Genomic DNA, 14,183 nt, shown 5'->3' with positions numbered 1-14,183 from the left:
GTAATTGCGTGTTATCCGTCACACTTTATCATTAATGGAGTGTGAAATTAAAACGTGAAACGGTGTAATCTGCACGGCGACAGATCGGGCGTGGTCATTATCAGACTCCTCTTCATCATGTTTATGTGGGTGTTATTACGGCGGACACGGGCCCTGATGAAGGACGCCATTGTGTGCATCATCATGAAGGCGGGGCCAAAGTCTGTGGCAAAACAAGCACAGCAGCATCATCATGAGGGCGGGGCCAGAGTCTGTGGCAGAACAAGCACAGCAGCATCATCATGAGGGCGGGGCCAAAGTCTGTGGCAGAACAAGCACAGCAGCATCATCATGAGGGCGGGGCCAAAGTCTGTGGCAGAACAAGCACAGCAGCATCATCATGAGGGCGGGGCCAAAGTCTGTGGCAGAACAAGCACAGCAGCATCATCATGAGGGCGGGGCCAAAGTCTGTGGCAGAACAAGCACAGCAGCATCATCATGAGGGCGGGGCCAAAGTCTGTGGCAGAACAAGCTTTGGACTTTATCTGGTGTATTTATACCTGTTGTACATATAAATGTTAGTTTTACACCGATCGAGCAGGTGTTTGTGGAGAAAACGCAAAAAAATCTGTAGAAAATGACAGGAAGTGACATCACACCAGGGACATTCATTCCAGTCAAAGTTTAAGCAGAATTTACTCAAAAGAAACAACTTCTTTTTCGCTCTTTAAACATAAATTCAACAAATCAAAGTCGCTCTCATATAATATTCTTATTTGACAAATAAGTGACATTTGGTGAGTTTTGGCCCAGTGTTTTCTGGGTAATTTCCCTGCGTGATGTCATCAATTACAAACAGGAAGTGAAATTATAAACCTAAAAACATTTGCTATTCTGGGATAACCTGTTTTAATGTTTAGCAACATTCAAAATATATTTATCTTTAACTGCATTTTAGTTCAATGAGTCGTCCGGCCTGTAGGGGGCGCTTTAGGACGTCATTTTTGGCCACCTGTCTGTTGCCATCAAGACGTGTTCCACAATAGGATTAAATACATTCGTCAGGGCAAAAACATTACAGGTGAAAAGGACAAAATCTTAAATTTAAAGATATCAATTTGAACTTTATAAAAATTACCAAAACGGCACTAATTTGGGACGTTTCAATCTGATAAATGTCTTAATTTCTTGGTTCATTTTGTTGAAATATTATCTACACAAACATTTACTGAGCGGATTTTATAGTAAAGTAGATTGGCCTAAAATGACAGTATAAATAATTGTGTATTGTATATTCATATTTAGTGTAGTTCACCGCTGCTCCCCTGCTGTAAATATTCATTTCCCGGTACCTTTTACTTCAAATATAGCTGTATTTCTTCCCGTTTCACAGCGCTCTCGTCCAGATGGCGTCGACTTATTTCATAATGAGATTTAAACGCCTCGTCGTGGGCTGTGGATGCTCTTTTGACATTCATTAAAATCCTATCGCTCTCAGGATATCATTAGTTGAATATACATGTATTTATGGCACTTACAGTTCAACCTCCCACACGTATTACCGCACTGATCCTTTTAGCGCTGCGTTTTACTGTAGGGCAACATATTCATTTATATTTTTATGAACATGGATCAGATGATTGTGGTAATTCATGTCACGCAGAGTTCTGGGGTCGACGATAATGTGAATCTAATGAATAATACAGAGCCGTTTAAAGGTTATTTTTGACTGTCTGGCATGAAACTGAACCACCGGGTCAAGGTACAGGTCAGATATGAGTTTGTCTGTGTGTTTACGTTGTACTTTCATTGAAAAACATGTCCAGATTCATGTTGGGTTTAAGTATTGGCGTCTTTGGTCGGTTTGTGTCATTTTGCCGCTCAATTTTGGAGAGTAGAAGTGGCCTTTTGCATGCACGTAACTTATACTTTTATTAGCACGACATTAGACATTTTTCAACATATTTGCCTTATTTATAGCAATGTATGTGACTAGAAAATACCTTTTAGTTACGAAGAGTGAGTCCGGCCCATCCCTCCATAGCACAGCGAGCCAAACTCAAACAGAACCGTGCAATCACATGTGTTTATTGTCCACAATTCTGAACAAAATCTAACCTCAAACTGATTTTTGGGCTTTTCTCATTGATTCTGCGGAAATACATCATGTTTTTCAGTCTCTGTGATTTCCCGCCCTCATAATCAGTTTGTTTTGCTGTAGACAGACCGCGCGTGTACCTGATTGGCCAATCCACCTGTCAATCACGGTCACCTGAACTCGCAGATATGAGCAGTGTTCAGACTTTCACTCTGTATTACGAGCACAGAGACATATATCGTTCTGGATTCAACCTTAAGTCAGAAGATGTCATTATGAAAACCACCAGGAGATGACGCTCTTCCAACATCTGCCAACAACGTCTGCCACGCTCAGTAAGAAGAAGTAAGAACCGGTGTTAAAGTGAGCCATGTCCACAGTTAAAGTGAGCCATGTCCACACCGGTTCTCTTTGGGGTGGATGCTACAGTCGCGCAGTCATTTTCCGCTAAACCCCAGTGACGGTAACGTACGCGCTGAACCGACAAAACCAACGCTAGCACACGTTAGCATCAGCTGTTTCCTGTTCAGCGCTCACGGCACCTCCAGACCTCCAATGCGTCGAACACAATCCAATCCCAAAGCAGCGTTTCACGAAGAGACGTTCAAACTCGGTGTCTGGTTTCTTCAAACTCTCACGGCGCTAAAAACGAAACATGTTTTTGTGAATTGCTGCGATCGGCTTCCTGCTTATAAAGTGTGTTTTCAGGTTTACTTAAGACATTATTTGTTAAGAACCTTTGCTTTGTGTGGGTGGCTGGATGCCGAGCCGGGTCCTGAGCACGGAGACACATGCCCCCATTAAAAGAAACTGCTCCAAACGTGGCTGCGTAAAGGAGCGAGGAGCATTACGATCCCGGGACATGAAGCAGTCTTACTTGAAGGTACAGGAGTTACGGTACCAGTTGTCAGTGCAGTTTACTTGAGGTACAAGTACAATTCCATGCTCGTCCTCCTGACTTGTGAGAGCGACAATTCACCAACAAATACTTCAATGGACGGATCAAATTTGGCGCTCTCAACAGATTAAGACATCAGCGGCGCAATGAACTGACCCTCACCCGAGAGCGTGATGGACGGCGAGGGGGAAACACCGCCTCTCCTCATTTCCTCCAGCTCTTCTTAGACAGAAGACTCGGCGGCCATGTTGGAACGGCGGTAAATCCTGGGGGGGGGGCGATATGACAGGTGGCTGCGTTTATTCGACTCGCCGCTGGAGCTTTTCTGTGTGAGATTTATGAATTTGAGTGCGTGCGATTAGAGGCCGGGTCCGTGACATTTCTGGAGCGTGGCCCAGACTGAGCCGTAGATTCTGATTAATGCAGCGCTGCTCCTGGGAAAGGATTTTAACGTTTAAATCCACGCCCGGGTCATCTGTGGTCCTGGTTACGGTCCGTACGTGCGTAATAACCAGAACTCAACTTACAAGTCGACGTTCCATCGCTAAACGAACAACTTCCTCAGAGCTCAGTCGTTGGTTATGGCTGCGTCTCAATTCTCCGTCCTCGTTTCCTTTCCTCCCCGTGTGGCACCGATGATTGTTCGGCTGTCAATCAACCGCACCGCATTAAGTCGTGTCCCGAAGCTCAGAGCGGACGAAGAGAGGAAACGACGGAGGAAACGGTGGAGAAAACAATGGAGGAAACGGCGGAGGAAACAACAGAGGAAACGACGGAGGAAACGATGGAGGAAACGATAGAGGAAACGACAGAGGAAACGACAGAGGAAACGATGGAGGAAACGACGGAGGAAACACGAGGAAGTCTTCAGAAGGCGGCAAGACACAACGTAAAGGACGTTTATTTGTCTGGCAGTGAGGTTTGTATTGGTGATAGAGCTCCCCCTGCAGGTCCCGTGTGCAAATACATTGCACTTCGGTCTGTGGAGAGGGCAAAATGTCACATGAGCAGCATCGTATTTCCTCCTGCTTCCTCTCCTCCTTCTGTCTGTCATTTAAGATCATGTCTACAGTATTTTCTGCACTATACGTTTCACAGTTTTGGCCGGGGTGCGACTTATACTCCAGAGCGACTTATATGTGATATTATTTGTTATTTACTGATGCTTTGCTAAACTTGTTAGAATGTTCTTTATGCTATAGTTGTCTGAATAACTGTTCATATGTTACGCTAACATACCAGACACTTACCACAGTTCTGTCTGTGCCTCATGTAGCTGAAGGTGTTAGCGTTAGCATACGTCATGTAGCTGAAGGTGTTAGCGTTAGCATACGTACACCTATTCACCATGTTCTCTCATCTGTCAAATACATTTCTTCCAAAAATGTGACTTATATATGTTTTTTCTTCTCTATTATGCATTTTTGGCTGGTGCGACTTATACTCCAGTGCGACTTATACTCCGGAAAACACAGTATTTGTTCCATACATCCTACATTCTTCTCTCACGTGCTCTTGAAGTTGTGCTGGCTCAGAAGGCTTCATATGCGTCCGTGGGTTGAACAAAGGCCTGAGTGAAGATCTTACACTTTCATTATCGCTGTGGAAGTTCCGTGCACACACTTGTTCCGCGCCATCCATCGTTCCCCTCGTTCTCCTCGTTATTGCACAGCGCCGTCTCCTCTTCACGTGTCGCTCACCACTCTCAGCGCTATATTTTCCTACTTCATTTGGAGTCGTTTGTGGTTCTGCGCTCGGGCGGCACCTGCGTGAGAAAAGCCCGTTGGACCGGAATGAAAACAGCACAAACTCGCGAAACGACTCACTTTAAATGGGATTCATTTTGTGCGTTGGAAAGAGCGTTCCACTTACGAGCGTTCACACCGTCTGTTGTGTTCTGCCAACATCCTGGGCGTGCTTTGGCTGCGCCGCCTCGTGCTGGGAGGAGATCATTAAATGTATCATGTTGTTGCATACTTATTTCTGGCTCGTCGGGGGGCCAGCGTGATCCATATCCGCGATCGTGATTGCGTGTTGTCAAAGTCGGACGTTCATGTGGACACGCCCGCGACATGATCGGTGGTAACGGGACGTGTTGACCGCGTGCTCGGAGCTCCAGGTCAACGCTAAGTTTGGATTTTCTTACTTTGCGACTTGAATTAACACCGCGACACCGCTCTGGTCTCAGCTCCCACGGCTAAATGTGAATATAACTGATGTAAATAGTGTTTATATTACCATTATTATAAGTATTTATTTGAATCTATCTTTATTATCCCCTCCTTATTAAGAAATGAGAGGTTCTGTCCATAGGAGTTTTTGTGTATAGGAGTGTTTTTTTCAACCTTCCTATAAGTGATCTGTCCTTTTCCTCTGTATCTACCTGCGTTGCAACAATGGAATTTCCCCATGTGTGGACAATAAAGGAATATCTGATCTTATTAAATCCTGCGTCCTCTTGCTCGCCACTTAAATCCCGACACAGAACATGAGAAAAGGCCCGTCCACAACCTGAGAAGGAGAAACACTTATGTCAGTAACGTAAGTTTATTTGTACCGAGGGTGGATTTGGTTGCAGGTAAAAGCGAGTCGGCCGCTCACACACACATGGACAACATGACGTGGACAACAAGAACACAAACAGTTATTAGTGTCAGAATACAGCGGATAAAATACAGAGTAAAAGCCGTCATGGATACAAAACACTAGTCCAGAGTAAATAAATACATAGATTAAGAAGGCCATAGGTCCATAGGTTAATAGTTTAGTGTGTAGTCTGACCATTTGTAGTCTTTAGTCTGGATATTGAGTATTTGAATAGCTGAGGGAACAAAACTGCCCCTGTATCTCTTAGTTTTGCATCCAGACGTTATGTACCTGCGGCGTGTCCTCCTCCTGCAGGTTAAGGCACTTCTGAGGTCCAGAATACGCTCTTCTCTGATTGGTCATGAGGAGTGAGTCCGGTCACAGCTCCTCCCACAGACAGAACAATTGGTCATCATCGTTTAGCACAAAACTCTCACCTCGGATTAAAAGAGTCACTTCTTTCTGCAGAAATCCACAGTGTTTTTCAGTCCGATCGATATTTTTGTCCTTCATTTTGTTCCTCGTAATCAGCCGTGTTCGTTTTGATGCGGACGGACCAAGCCTGGCCCTGATTGGCTGAACTACCTGTCAGTCACTCTCATCTGAACGTGCGGAGATGAAACAGACAATATATTTAAATACAGTGTTCTATAAGAGATGGTGTTCTCCCCTGATGACGGGGCATGAACGCTTCTGATTGTAGAATTACATCTGAAATACTGTTGTTTGTTTGTTTGTTTATTTGTTTGTTTGAAAATGCATTAATGCTGAATTAAATCTTTTGACTGATAAGATTTATGTTTATTTATTATTTGATATATTGATTCTATTCATGCTTTTCCAAACCGTTGTGTCTGAACCAACTGTAGGAAGAGTTGACTGTGTTTTTGACTCGAATCTAAAACGCAAAAGGTGTGTCCGAGCGGTCAGAGTCATAATGTCCACGTGTGTCCGAGCGGTCAGAGTCATATGTCCACGTGTGTCTGAGCGGTCAGAGTCATAATGTCCACGTGTTTCTGAGCGGTCAGAGTCATAATGTCCACGTGTGTCTGAGCGATCAGAGTCATAATGTCCACGTGTTTCTGAGCGGTCAGAGTCATAATGTCCACATGTTTCTGAGCGGTCAGAGTCATTGATGTTGTGTGTGTCTGAGCGGTCAGAGTCATAATGTCCACGTGTGTCCGAGCGGTCAGAGTCATAATGTCCACGTGTGTCTGAGCGGTCAGAGTCATAATGTCCACGTGTGTCTGAGCGGTCAGAGTCATAATGTCCACATGTTTCTGAGCGGTCAGAGTCATTGATGTTGTGTGTGTCTGAGCGGTCAGAGTCATAATGTCCACGTGTGTCTGAGCGGTCAGAGTCACAATGTCCACATGTTTCTGAGCAGTCAGAGTCATAATGTCCACATGTTTCTGAGCGGTCAGAGTCATAATGTTCACATGTTTCTGAGCGGTCAGAGTCATAATGTCCACGTGTGTATGAGCGGTCAGAGTCATAATGTCCACGTGTGTCCGAGCGGTCAGAGTCATAATGTCCACGTGTGTCCGAGCGGTCAGAGTCATAATGTCCACGTGTGTCTGAGCGGTCAGAGTCATAATGTCCACATGTTTCTGAGCGGTCAGAGTCATTGATGTTGTGTGTGTCTGAGCGGTCAGAGTCATAATGTCCACGTGTGTCTGAGCGGTCAGAGTCATAATGTCCACATGTTTCTGAGCGGTCAGAGTCATAATGTCCACATGTTTCTGAGCGGTCAGAGTCATAATGTCCACGTGTGTATGAGCGGTCAGAGTCATAATGTCCACGTGTGTCCGAGCGGTCAGAGTCATAATGTCCACGTGTGTCCGAGCGGTCAGAGTCATAATGTCCACGTGTGTCTGAGCGGTCAGAGTCATAATGTCCACATGTTTCTGAGCGGTCAGAGTCATTGATGTTGTGTGTGTCTGAGCGGTCAGAGTCATAATGTCCACGTGTGTCTGAGCGGTCAGAGTCATAATGTCCACATGTTTCTGAGCGGTCAGAGTCATAATGTCCACATGTTTCTGAGCGGTCAGAGTCATAATGTCCACGTGTGTCCGAGCGGTCAGAGTCATAATGTCCACGTGTGTCCGAGCGGTCAGAGTCATAATGTCCACGTGTGTCCGAGCGGTCAGAGTCATAATGTCCACGTGTTTCTGAGCGGTCAGAGTCATAATGTCCACGTGTTTCTGAGCGGTCAGAGTCATAATGTCCACATGTTTCTGAGCGGTCAGAGTCATAATGTCCACGTGTGTCCGAGCGGTCAGAGTCATAATGTCCACGTGTGTCCGAGCGGTCAGAGTCATAATGTCCACGTGTTTCTGAGCGGTCAGAGTCATAATGTCCACGTGTTTCTGAGCGGTCAGAGTCATAGATCTTCTGTCGTGTGTGTGTTTCCACAGACAGAGCTCTGAAGACCTGGAGAAGAAGCTGAAGGAGGTGTTCAGTGAAAGGACCAGCCTCCTGCATCAGCTCTCCAAGACGTCCAAAGAACTCGACAGCCTGAAGGGAAATCTGCAGGTCTGTGTGCGCCTTTCAATCTAGAGAGCCTCAAACAGAGCCGTGGGTCATGTTAAACAAACAGAGATTTTTTAAGATGCTAAATCCTAAACTTAGTGTTCAATCAAAAGTACTGTATTTTCCAGACTATAAGTCGCACCAGCCAACAAATGCATAATAGAGAAAAAAAAAACATGTATAAGTGGCACTGGAGGATGAAATGCAGTTGCAAGTGTGAAAATAACAAATAATATCACCTATAAGTCGCTTCGGAGTATAAGTATATAAGTATAAATATAAGTATAAGTGGCACCCCGGCCAAAACTATGAAAAAAGGTGCGACTTATAGTCCGGAAAATACGGTATTCTAACTCTATGTACACATGTATTTACCAGTAATGACCCAGCATTCTATAGGGATGGGATGAGGTCAACAGTGCGGCCTGTTTAAGCTTCAGTTCCTGCGGATACTTCCAGCAGTGACGTGTTTAGGATGGTTCTTCACAGACTGACTTTTATTGCAAAAAGAGCTTTTGTAGACGGCGCTAAACGTTTGTTTCATTTGGCAACGAGTAATTACCGTCAGTATGCTCCGGATGTTCACAAATATAAGAAGGATTTGTAAAAGTAAATCAGATTCCTCGTACAAACCTTGCAAATAGTTTCAGATCAGATTTAAGCGATGTTATTGATGCTTTGTCCTTGACTTGAACATTTAAACCGCAAATACCTTTCATCTCGGATTTCCTGCTTTGAAACTCTGAGAACATTTGACTCAAACGATGCTTTATGAACTGTAAAAGTAACAACAGCGTCAGGGTTGAGAAAGGAACATGAATGTGAACGCACGGCGGCTGAAGTGAGCGCTTTCCTGTCACACTCTGCTCATCAAACATCACTAAGAGGTCTGAGTTTGGAGCGTGCAAACCGCCATAAACTGTATAAACGGCGTTAAACACTTCTGCACACGGTGATGGCCCGACGTTTGGCGCTTCCTCCCCGTTTGACAACGCAGCGGCGCTCGTGTGCGGAGCGCTCCGGCGTTTAGAATGCAGCCGCTCTGTTGCCAGGGTCTATTCAAACAGCATTTCTGTCGTTCAGCTTCCCGTTTACTCAATTTGTCCTTCCCAGAGTACTTTGTCGTAGCGTTTGAGCGAAAGAAAAGCTGACTGTGGCTTTGTGGAGCCTCTCCCCTGAGCATTACATCGGAGCGTGTGTCCATCACCCGACTGAAGGGTCAAATAACTGCAGCACGGCGAGCGCTGAAAAACCTCGGCTGCCTAAAAGCCCAATGCAAACGTTTATTGGGTGAATCGATAATTGTGTTTATTCAGGTCACAATACAAGCCAGAGTCATGATTCATTTCTGTTGAATGACTTCTCTACATGAGTTTTACCTCATCCTTATCTCACATTAACTCATCCTTATCTCACATTAACTCATCCTAATCTCATATTAACTCATGCTTATCTCACATTAACTCATCCTTATCTCACATTAACTCATCCTTATCTCACATTAACTCATCCTAATCTCATATTAACTCATCCTTATCTCACATTCACCCTCTGGTGGTGTCTCCCTCTGTCTCCCTCTGGTGGTGTCGCCCTCTGGTGGTGTCGCCCTCTGGTGGTGTCTCCCTCTGTCGCCCTCTGGTGGTGTCTTCCTCTGGTGGTGTCGCCCTCTGGTGGTGTCTCCCTCTGGTGGTGTCTTCCTCTGGTGATGTCTCCCTCTGTCGCCCTCTGTCGCCCTCTGGTGGTGTCGCCCTCTGGTGGTGTCTCCCTCTGGTGGTGTCTTCCTCTGGTGATGTCTCCCTCTGTCGCCCTCTGTCTCCCTCTGGTGGTGTCGCCCTCTGGTGGTGTCGCCCTCTGGTGGTGTCTCCCTCTGTCGCCCTCTGGTGGTGTCTCCCTCTGGTGGTGTCTCCCTCTGGTGGTGTCGCCCTCTGGTGGTGTCTCCCTCTGGTGGTGTCTCCCTCTGGTGGTGTCTCCCTCTGGTTGTGTCTCCCTCTGGTGGTGTCTCCCTCTGGTGGTGTCTCCCTCTGGTGGTGTCTCCCTCTGGTTGTGTCTGCCTCTGGTGGTGTCGCACTCTGGTGGTGTCTCCCTCTGGTGGTGTCTCCCTCTGGTTGTGTCTCCCTCTGGTGGTGTCTCCCTCTGGTGGTGTCTCCCCTCTGTGGTCCTCTGGTGGTGTCTCCCTCTGGTGGTGTCTCCCTCTGTCGCCCTCTGGTGGTGTCTCCCTCTGGTGGTGTCGCCCTCTGGTGGTGTCTCCCTCTGGTTGTGTCTCCCTCTGGTGGTGTCTCCCTCTGGTGGTGTCGCCCTCTGGTGGTGTCTCCCTCTGGTGGTGTCTCCCTCTGTTGCCCTCTGGTGGTGTCTCCCTCTGTCTCCCTCTGGTGGTGTCGCCCTCTGGTGGTGTCGCCCTCTGGTGGTGTCGCCCTCTGGTGGTGTCTCCCTCTGTCTCCCTCTGGTGGTGTCGCCCTCTGGTGGTGTCTCCCTCTGTCGCCCTCTGTCGCCCTCTGGTGGTGTCTCCCTCTGGTGGTGTCGCCCTCTGGTGGTGTCTCCCTCTGTCGCCCTCTGGTGGTGTCTCCCTCTGGTGGTGTCTTCCTCTGGTGGTGTCGCCCTCTGGTGGTGTTGCCCTCTGGTGGTGTCTCCCTCTGGTGGTGTCTCCCTCTGGTAGTGTCTCCCTCTCGTTTTGTCTCCCTCTGGTGGTGTCTCCCTCTGGTGGTGTCGCCCTCTGGTGGTGTCGCCCTCTGGTGGTGTCTCCCTCTGTCGCCCTCTGGTGGTGTCCCCCTCTGGTGGTGTTGCCCTCTGGTGGTGTCTCCCTCTGGTGGTGTCTCCCTCTGGTGGTGTCACCCTTTGGTGGTGTCTCCCTCTGGTGGTGTCTCCCTCTGGTGGTGTCGCCCTCTGGTGGTGTCTCCCTCTGGTTGTGTCTCCCTCTGGTGGTGTCTCCCTCTGGTTGTGTCTCCCTCTGTTGGTGTCTCCCTCTGGTGGTGTCTCCCTCTGGTGGTGTCTCCCTCTGTCGTCCTCTGGTGGTGTCTCCCTCTGGTGGTGTCTCCCTCTGTCGTCCTCTGGTGGTGTCGCACTCTGGTGGTGTCTCCCTCTGGTGGTGTCTTCCTCTGTTTGTGTCTCCCTCTGTCGTCCTCTGGTGGTGTCTCCCTCTGGTGGTGTCTCCCTCTGTCGTCCTCTGGTGGTGTCTCCCTCTGGTGGTGTCTCCCTCTGTCTCCCTCTGGTTGTGTCTCCCTCTGGTGGTGTCTCCCTCTGGTTGTGTCTCCCTCTGGTGGTGTCTCCCTCTGGTGGTGTCGCCCTCTGGTCGTGTCTCCCTCTGGTGGTGTCTCCCTCTGTCGCCCTCTGGTGGTGTCGCCCTCTGGTGGTTTCTCCCTCTGGTGGTGTCTCCCTCTGGTGGTGTCTCCCTCTGTCGCCCTCTGGTGGTGTCTCCCTCTGTCGCCCTCTTGTGGTGTCTCCCTCTGTCGCCCTCTGGTGGTGTCTCCCTCTGGTGGTGTCTCCCTCTGTCGCCCTCTGGTGGTGTCTCCCTCTGGTGGTGTCTCCCTCTGGTGGTGTCTCCCTCTGTCGCCCTCTGGTGGTGTCGCCCTCTGGTGGTGTCGCCCTCTGGTGGTGTCGCCCTCTGGTGGTGTCTCCCTCTGGTGGTGTCTCCCTCTGTCGCCCTCTGGTGGTGTCTCCCTCTGGTGGTATCGCCCTCTGGTGGTGTCTCCCTCTGGTGGTATCGCCCTCTGGTGGTGTCGCCCTCTGGTGGTGTCGCCCTCTGGTAGTGTCTCCCTCTGGTGGTGTCTCCCTCTGTCGCCCTCTGTTGGTGTCTCCCTCTGGTGGTATCGCCCTCTGGTGGTGTCGCCCTCTGGTGGTGTCGCCCTCTGGTGGTGTCTCCCTCTGGTGGTGTCTCCCTCTGGTGGTGTCTCCCTCTGTCGCCCTCTGGTGGTGTCTCCCTCTGGTGGTGTCGCCCTCTGGTCGTGTCTCCCTCTGGTGGTGTCTCCCTCTGTCGCCCTCTGGTGGTGTCGCGCTCTGGTGGTTTCTCCCTCTGGTGGTGTCTCCCTCTTGTGGTGTCTCCCTCTGTCGCCCTCTGGTGGTGTCTCCCTCTGTCGCCCTCTGGTGGTGTCTCCCTCTGTCGCCCTCTGGTGGTGTCTCCCTCTGGTGGCGTCTCCCTCTGTCGCCCTCTGGTGGTGTCGCCCTCTGGTGGTGTCGCCCTCTGGTGGTGTCTCCCTCTGGTGGTGTCTCCCTCTGTCGCCCTCTGGTGGTGTCTCCCTCTGGTGGTATCGCCCTCTGGTGGTGTCGCCCTCTGGTGGTGTCGCCCTCTGGTGGTGTCGCCCTCTGGTAGTGTCTCCCTCTGGTGGTGTCTCCCTCTGTCGCCCTCTGGTGGTGTCTCCCTCTGGTGGTATCGCCCTCTGGTGGTGTCGCCCTCTGGTGGTGTCGCCCTCTGGTGGTGTCTCCCTCTGGTGGTGTCGCCCTCTGGTGGTGTCGCCCTCTGGTGGTGTCTCCCTCTGTCGCCCTCTGGTTGTGTCTCCCTCTGGTTGTGTCTCCCTCTGGTGGTGTCTCCCTCTGTCGCCCTCTGGTGGTGTCTCCCTCTGGTGGTGTCTCCCTCTGTCGCCCTCTGGTGGTGTCGCCCTCTGGTGGTGTCGCCCTCTGGTGGTGTCTCCCTCTGTCGCCCTCTGGTTGTGTCTCCCTCTGGTTGTGTCTCCCTCTGGTGGTGTCTCCCTCTGTCGCCCTCTGGTGGTGTCTCCCTCTGTCGCCCTCTGGTGGTGTCTCCCTCTGTCGCCCTCTGGTGGTGTCTCCCTCTGGTGGTGTCTCCCTCTGTCGCCCTCTGGTGGTGTCTCCCTCTGGTGGTGTCTCCCTCTGGTGGTGTCTCCCTCTGTCGCCCTCTGGTGGTGTCGCCCTCTGGTGGTGTCGCCCTCTGGTGGTGTCGCCCTCTGGTGGTGTCTCCCTCTGGTGGTGTCTCCCTCTGTCGCCCTCTGGTGGTGTCTCCCTCTGGTGGTATCGCCCTCTGGTGGTGTCTCCCTCTGGTGGTATCGCCCTCTGGTGGTGTCGCCCTCTGGTGGTGTCGCCCTCTGGTAGTGTCTCCCTCTGGTGGTGTCTCCCTCTGTCGCCCTCTGGTGGTGTCTCCCTCTGGTGGTATCGCCCTCTGGTGGTGTCGCCCTCTGGTGGTGTCGCCCTCTGGTGGTGTCTCCCTCTGGTGGTGTCGCCCTCTGGTGGTGTCTCCCTCTGGTGGTGTCGCCCTCTGGTCGTGTCTCCCTCTGGTGGTGTCTCCCTCTGTCGCCCTCTGGTGGTGTCGCGCTCTGGTGGTTTCTCCCTCTGGTGGTGTCTCCCTCTTGTGGTGTCTCCCTCTGTCGCCCTCTGGTGGTGTCTCCCTCTGTCGCCCTCTGGTGGTGTCTCCCTCTGTCGCCCTCTGGTGGTGTCTCCCTCTGGTGGCGTCTCCCTCTGTCGCCCTCTGGTGGTGTCTCCCTCTGTCGCCCTCTGGTGGTGTCTCCCTCTGGTGGTGTCTCCCTCTGTCGCCCTCTGGTGGTGTCTCCCTCTGGTGGTATCGCCCTCTGGTGGTGTCTCCCTCTGCTGGTATCGCCCTCTGGTGGTGTCGCCCTCTGGTGGTGTCGCCCTCTGGTGGTGTCGCCCTCTGGTAGTGTCTCCCTCTGGTGGTGTCTCCCTCTGTCGCCCTCTGGTGGTGTCTCCCTCTGGTGGTATCGCCCTCTGGTGGTGTCGCCCTCTGGTGGTGTCGCCCTCTGGTGGTGTCTCCCTCTGGTGGTGTCTCCCTCTGTCGCCCTCTGGTGGTGTCGCCCTCTGGTGGTGTCGCCCTCTGGTGGTGTCTCCCTCTGTCGCCCTCTGGTTGTGTCTCCCTCTGGTTGTGTCTCCCTCTGGTGGTGTCTCCCTCTGGTGGTGTCGCCCTTTGGTGGTGTCTCCCTCTGTCGCCCTCTGGTGGTGTCTCCCTCTGGTGGTATCGCCCTCTGGTGGTGTCGCCCTCTGGTGGTGTCGCCCTCTGGTGGTGTCGCGTGGCCCCTGAGCTGCGTGGCGTCTGGTTCGATCAGGGAGAAGGTTAAGCTTCGGCTCCCGGAGACTTGATGACGGAGGTGGATCTTGTCTTTCTGCTGCTGCTCATTTCAAGTACAACGATGTCGC

The 14,183-nt window shown here is 50.8% G+C and overlaps 1 protein-coding gene across 1 annotated transcript in view; it reads left to right on the top strand.

The window, feature by feature from the left end:
* Window positions 1-14,183, top strand: part of luzp2 (leucine zipper protein 2) — a 94,475-nt gene that overhangs the window by 29,464 nt on the left and 50,828 nt on the right. The window contains exons 2-3 of the mRNA XM_072465607.1: window positions 3,541-3,953; window positions 7,979-8,096. Of these exons, the coding sequence (XP_072321708.1) occupies window positions 3,541-3,953; window positions 7,979-8,096 (531 nt within the window). The remainder of the gene's footprint in view (window positions 1-3,540; window positions 3,954-7,978; window positions 8,097-14,183) is intronic.

This window comes from Eucyclogobius newberryi, unplaced genomic scaffold, assembly GCF_026437365.1.
Source record: "Eucyclogobius newberryi isolate DKJ021-1_F unplaced genomic scaffold, fEucNew1.0.hap1 SCAF_5, whole genome shotgun sequence".
Taxonomy (NCBI): domain Eukaryota; kingdom Metazoa; phylum Chordata; class Actinopteri; order Gobiiformes; family Gobiidae; genus Eucyclogobius; species Eucyclogobius newberryi.
The sequence above is the reverse complement of the archived record's forward strand: the minus strand, read 5'-3'. Positions and strand labels throughout refer to the sequence as shown.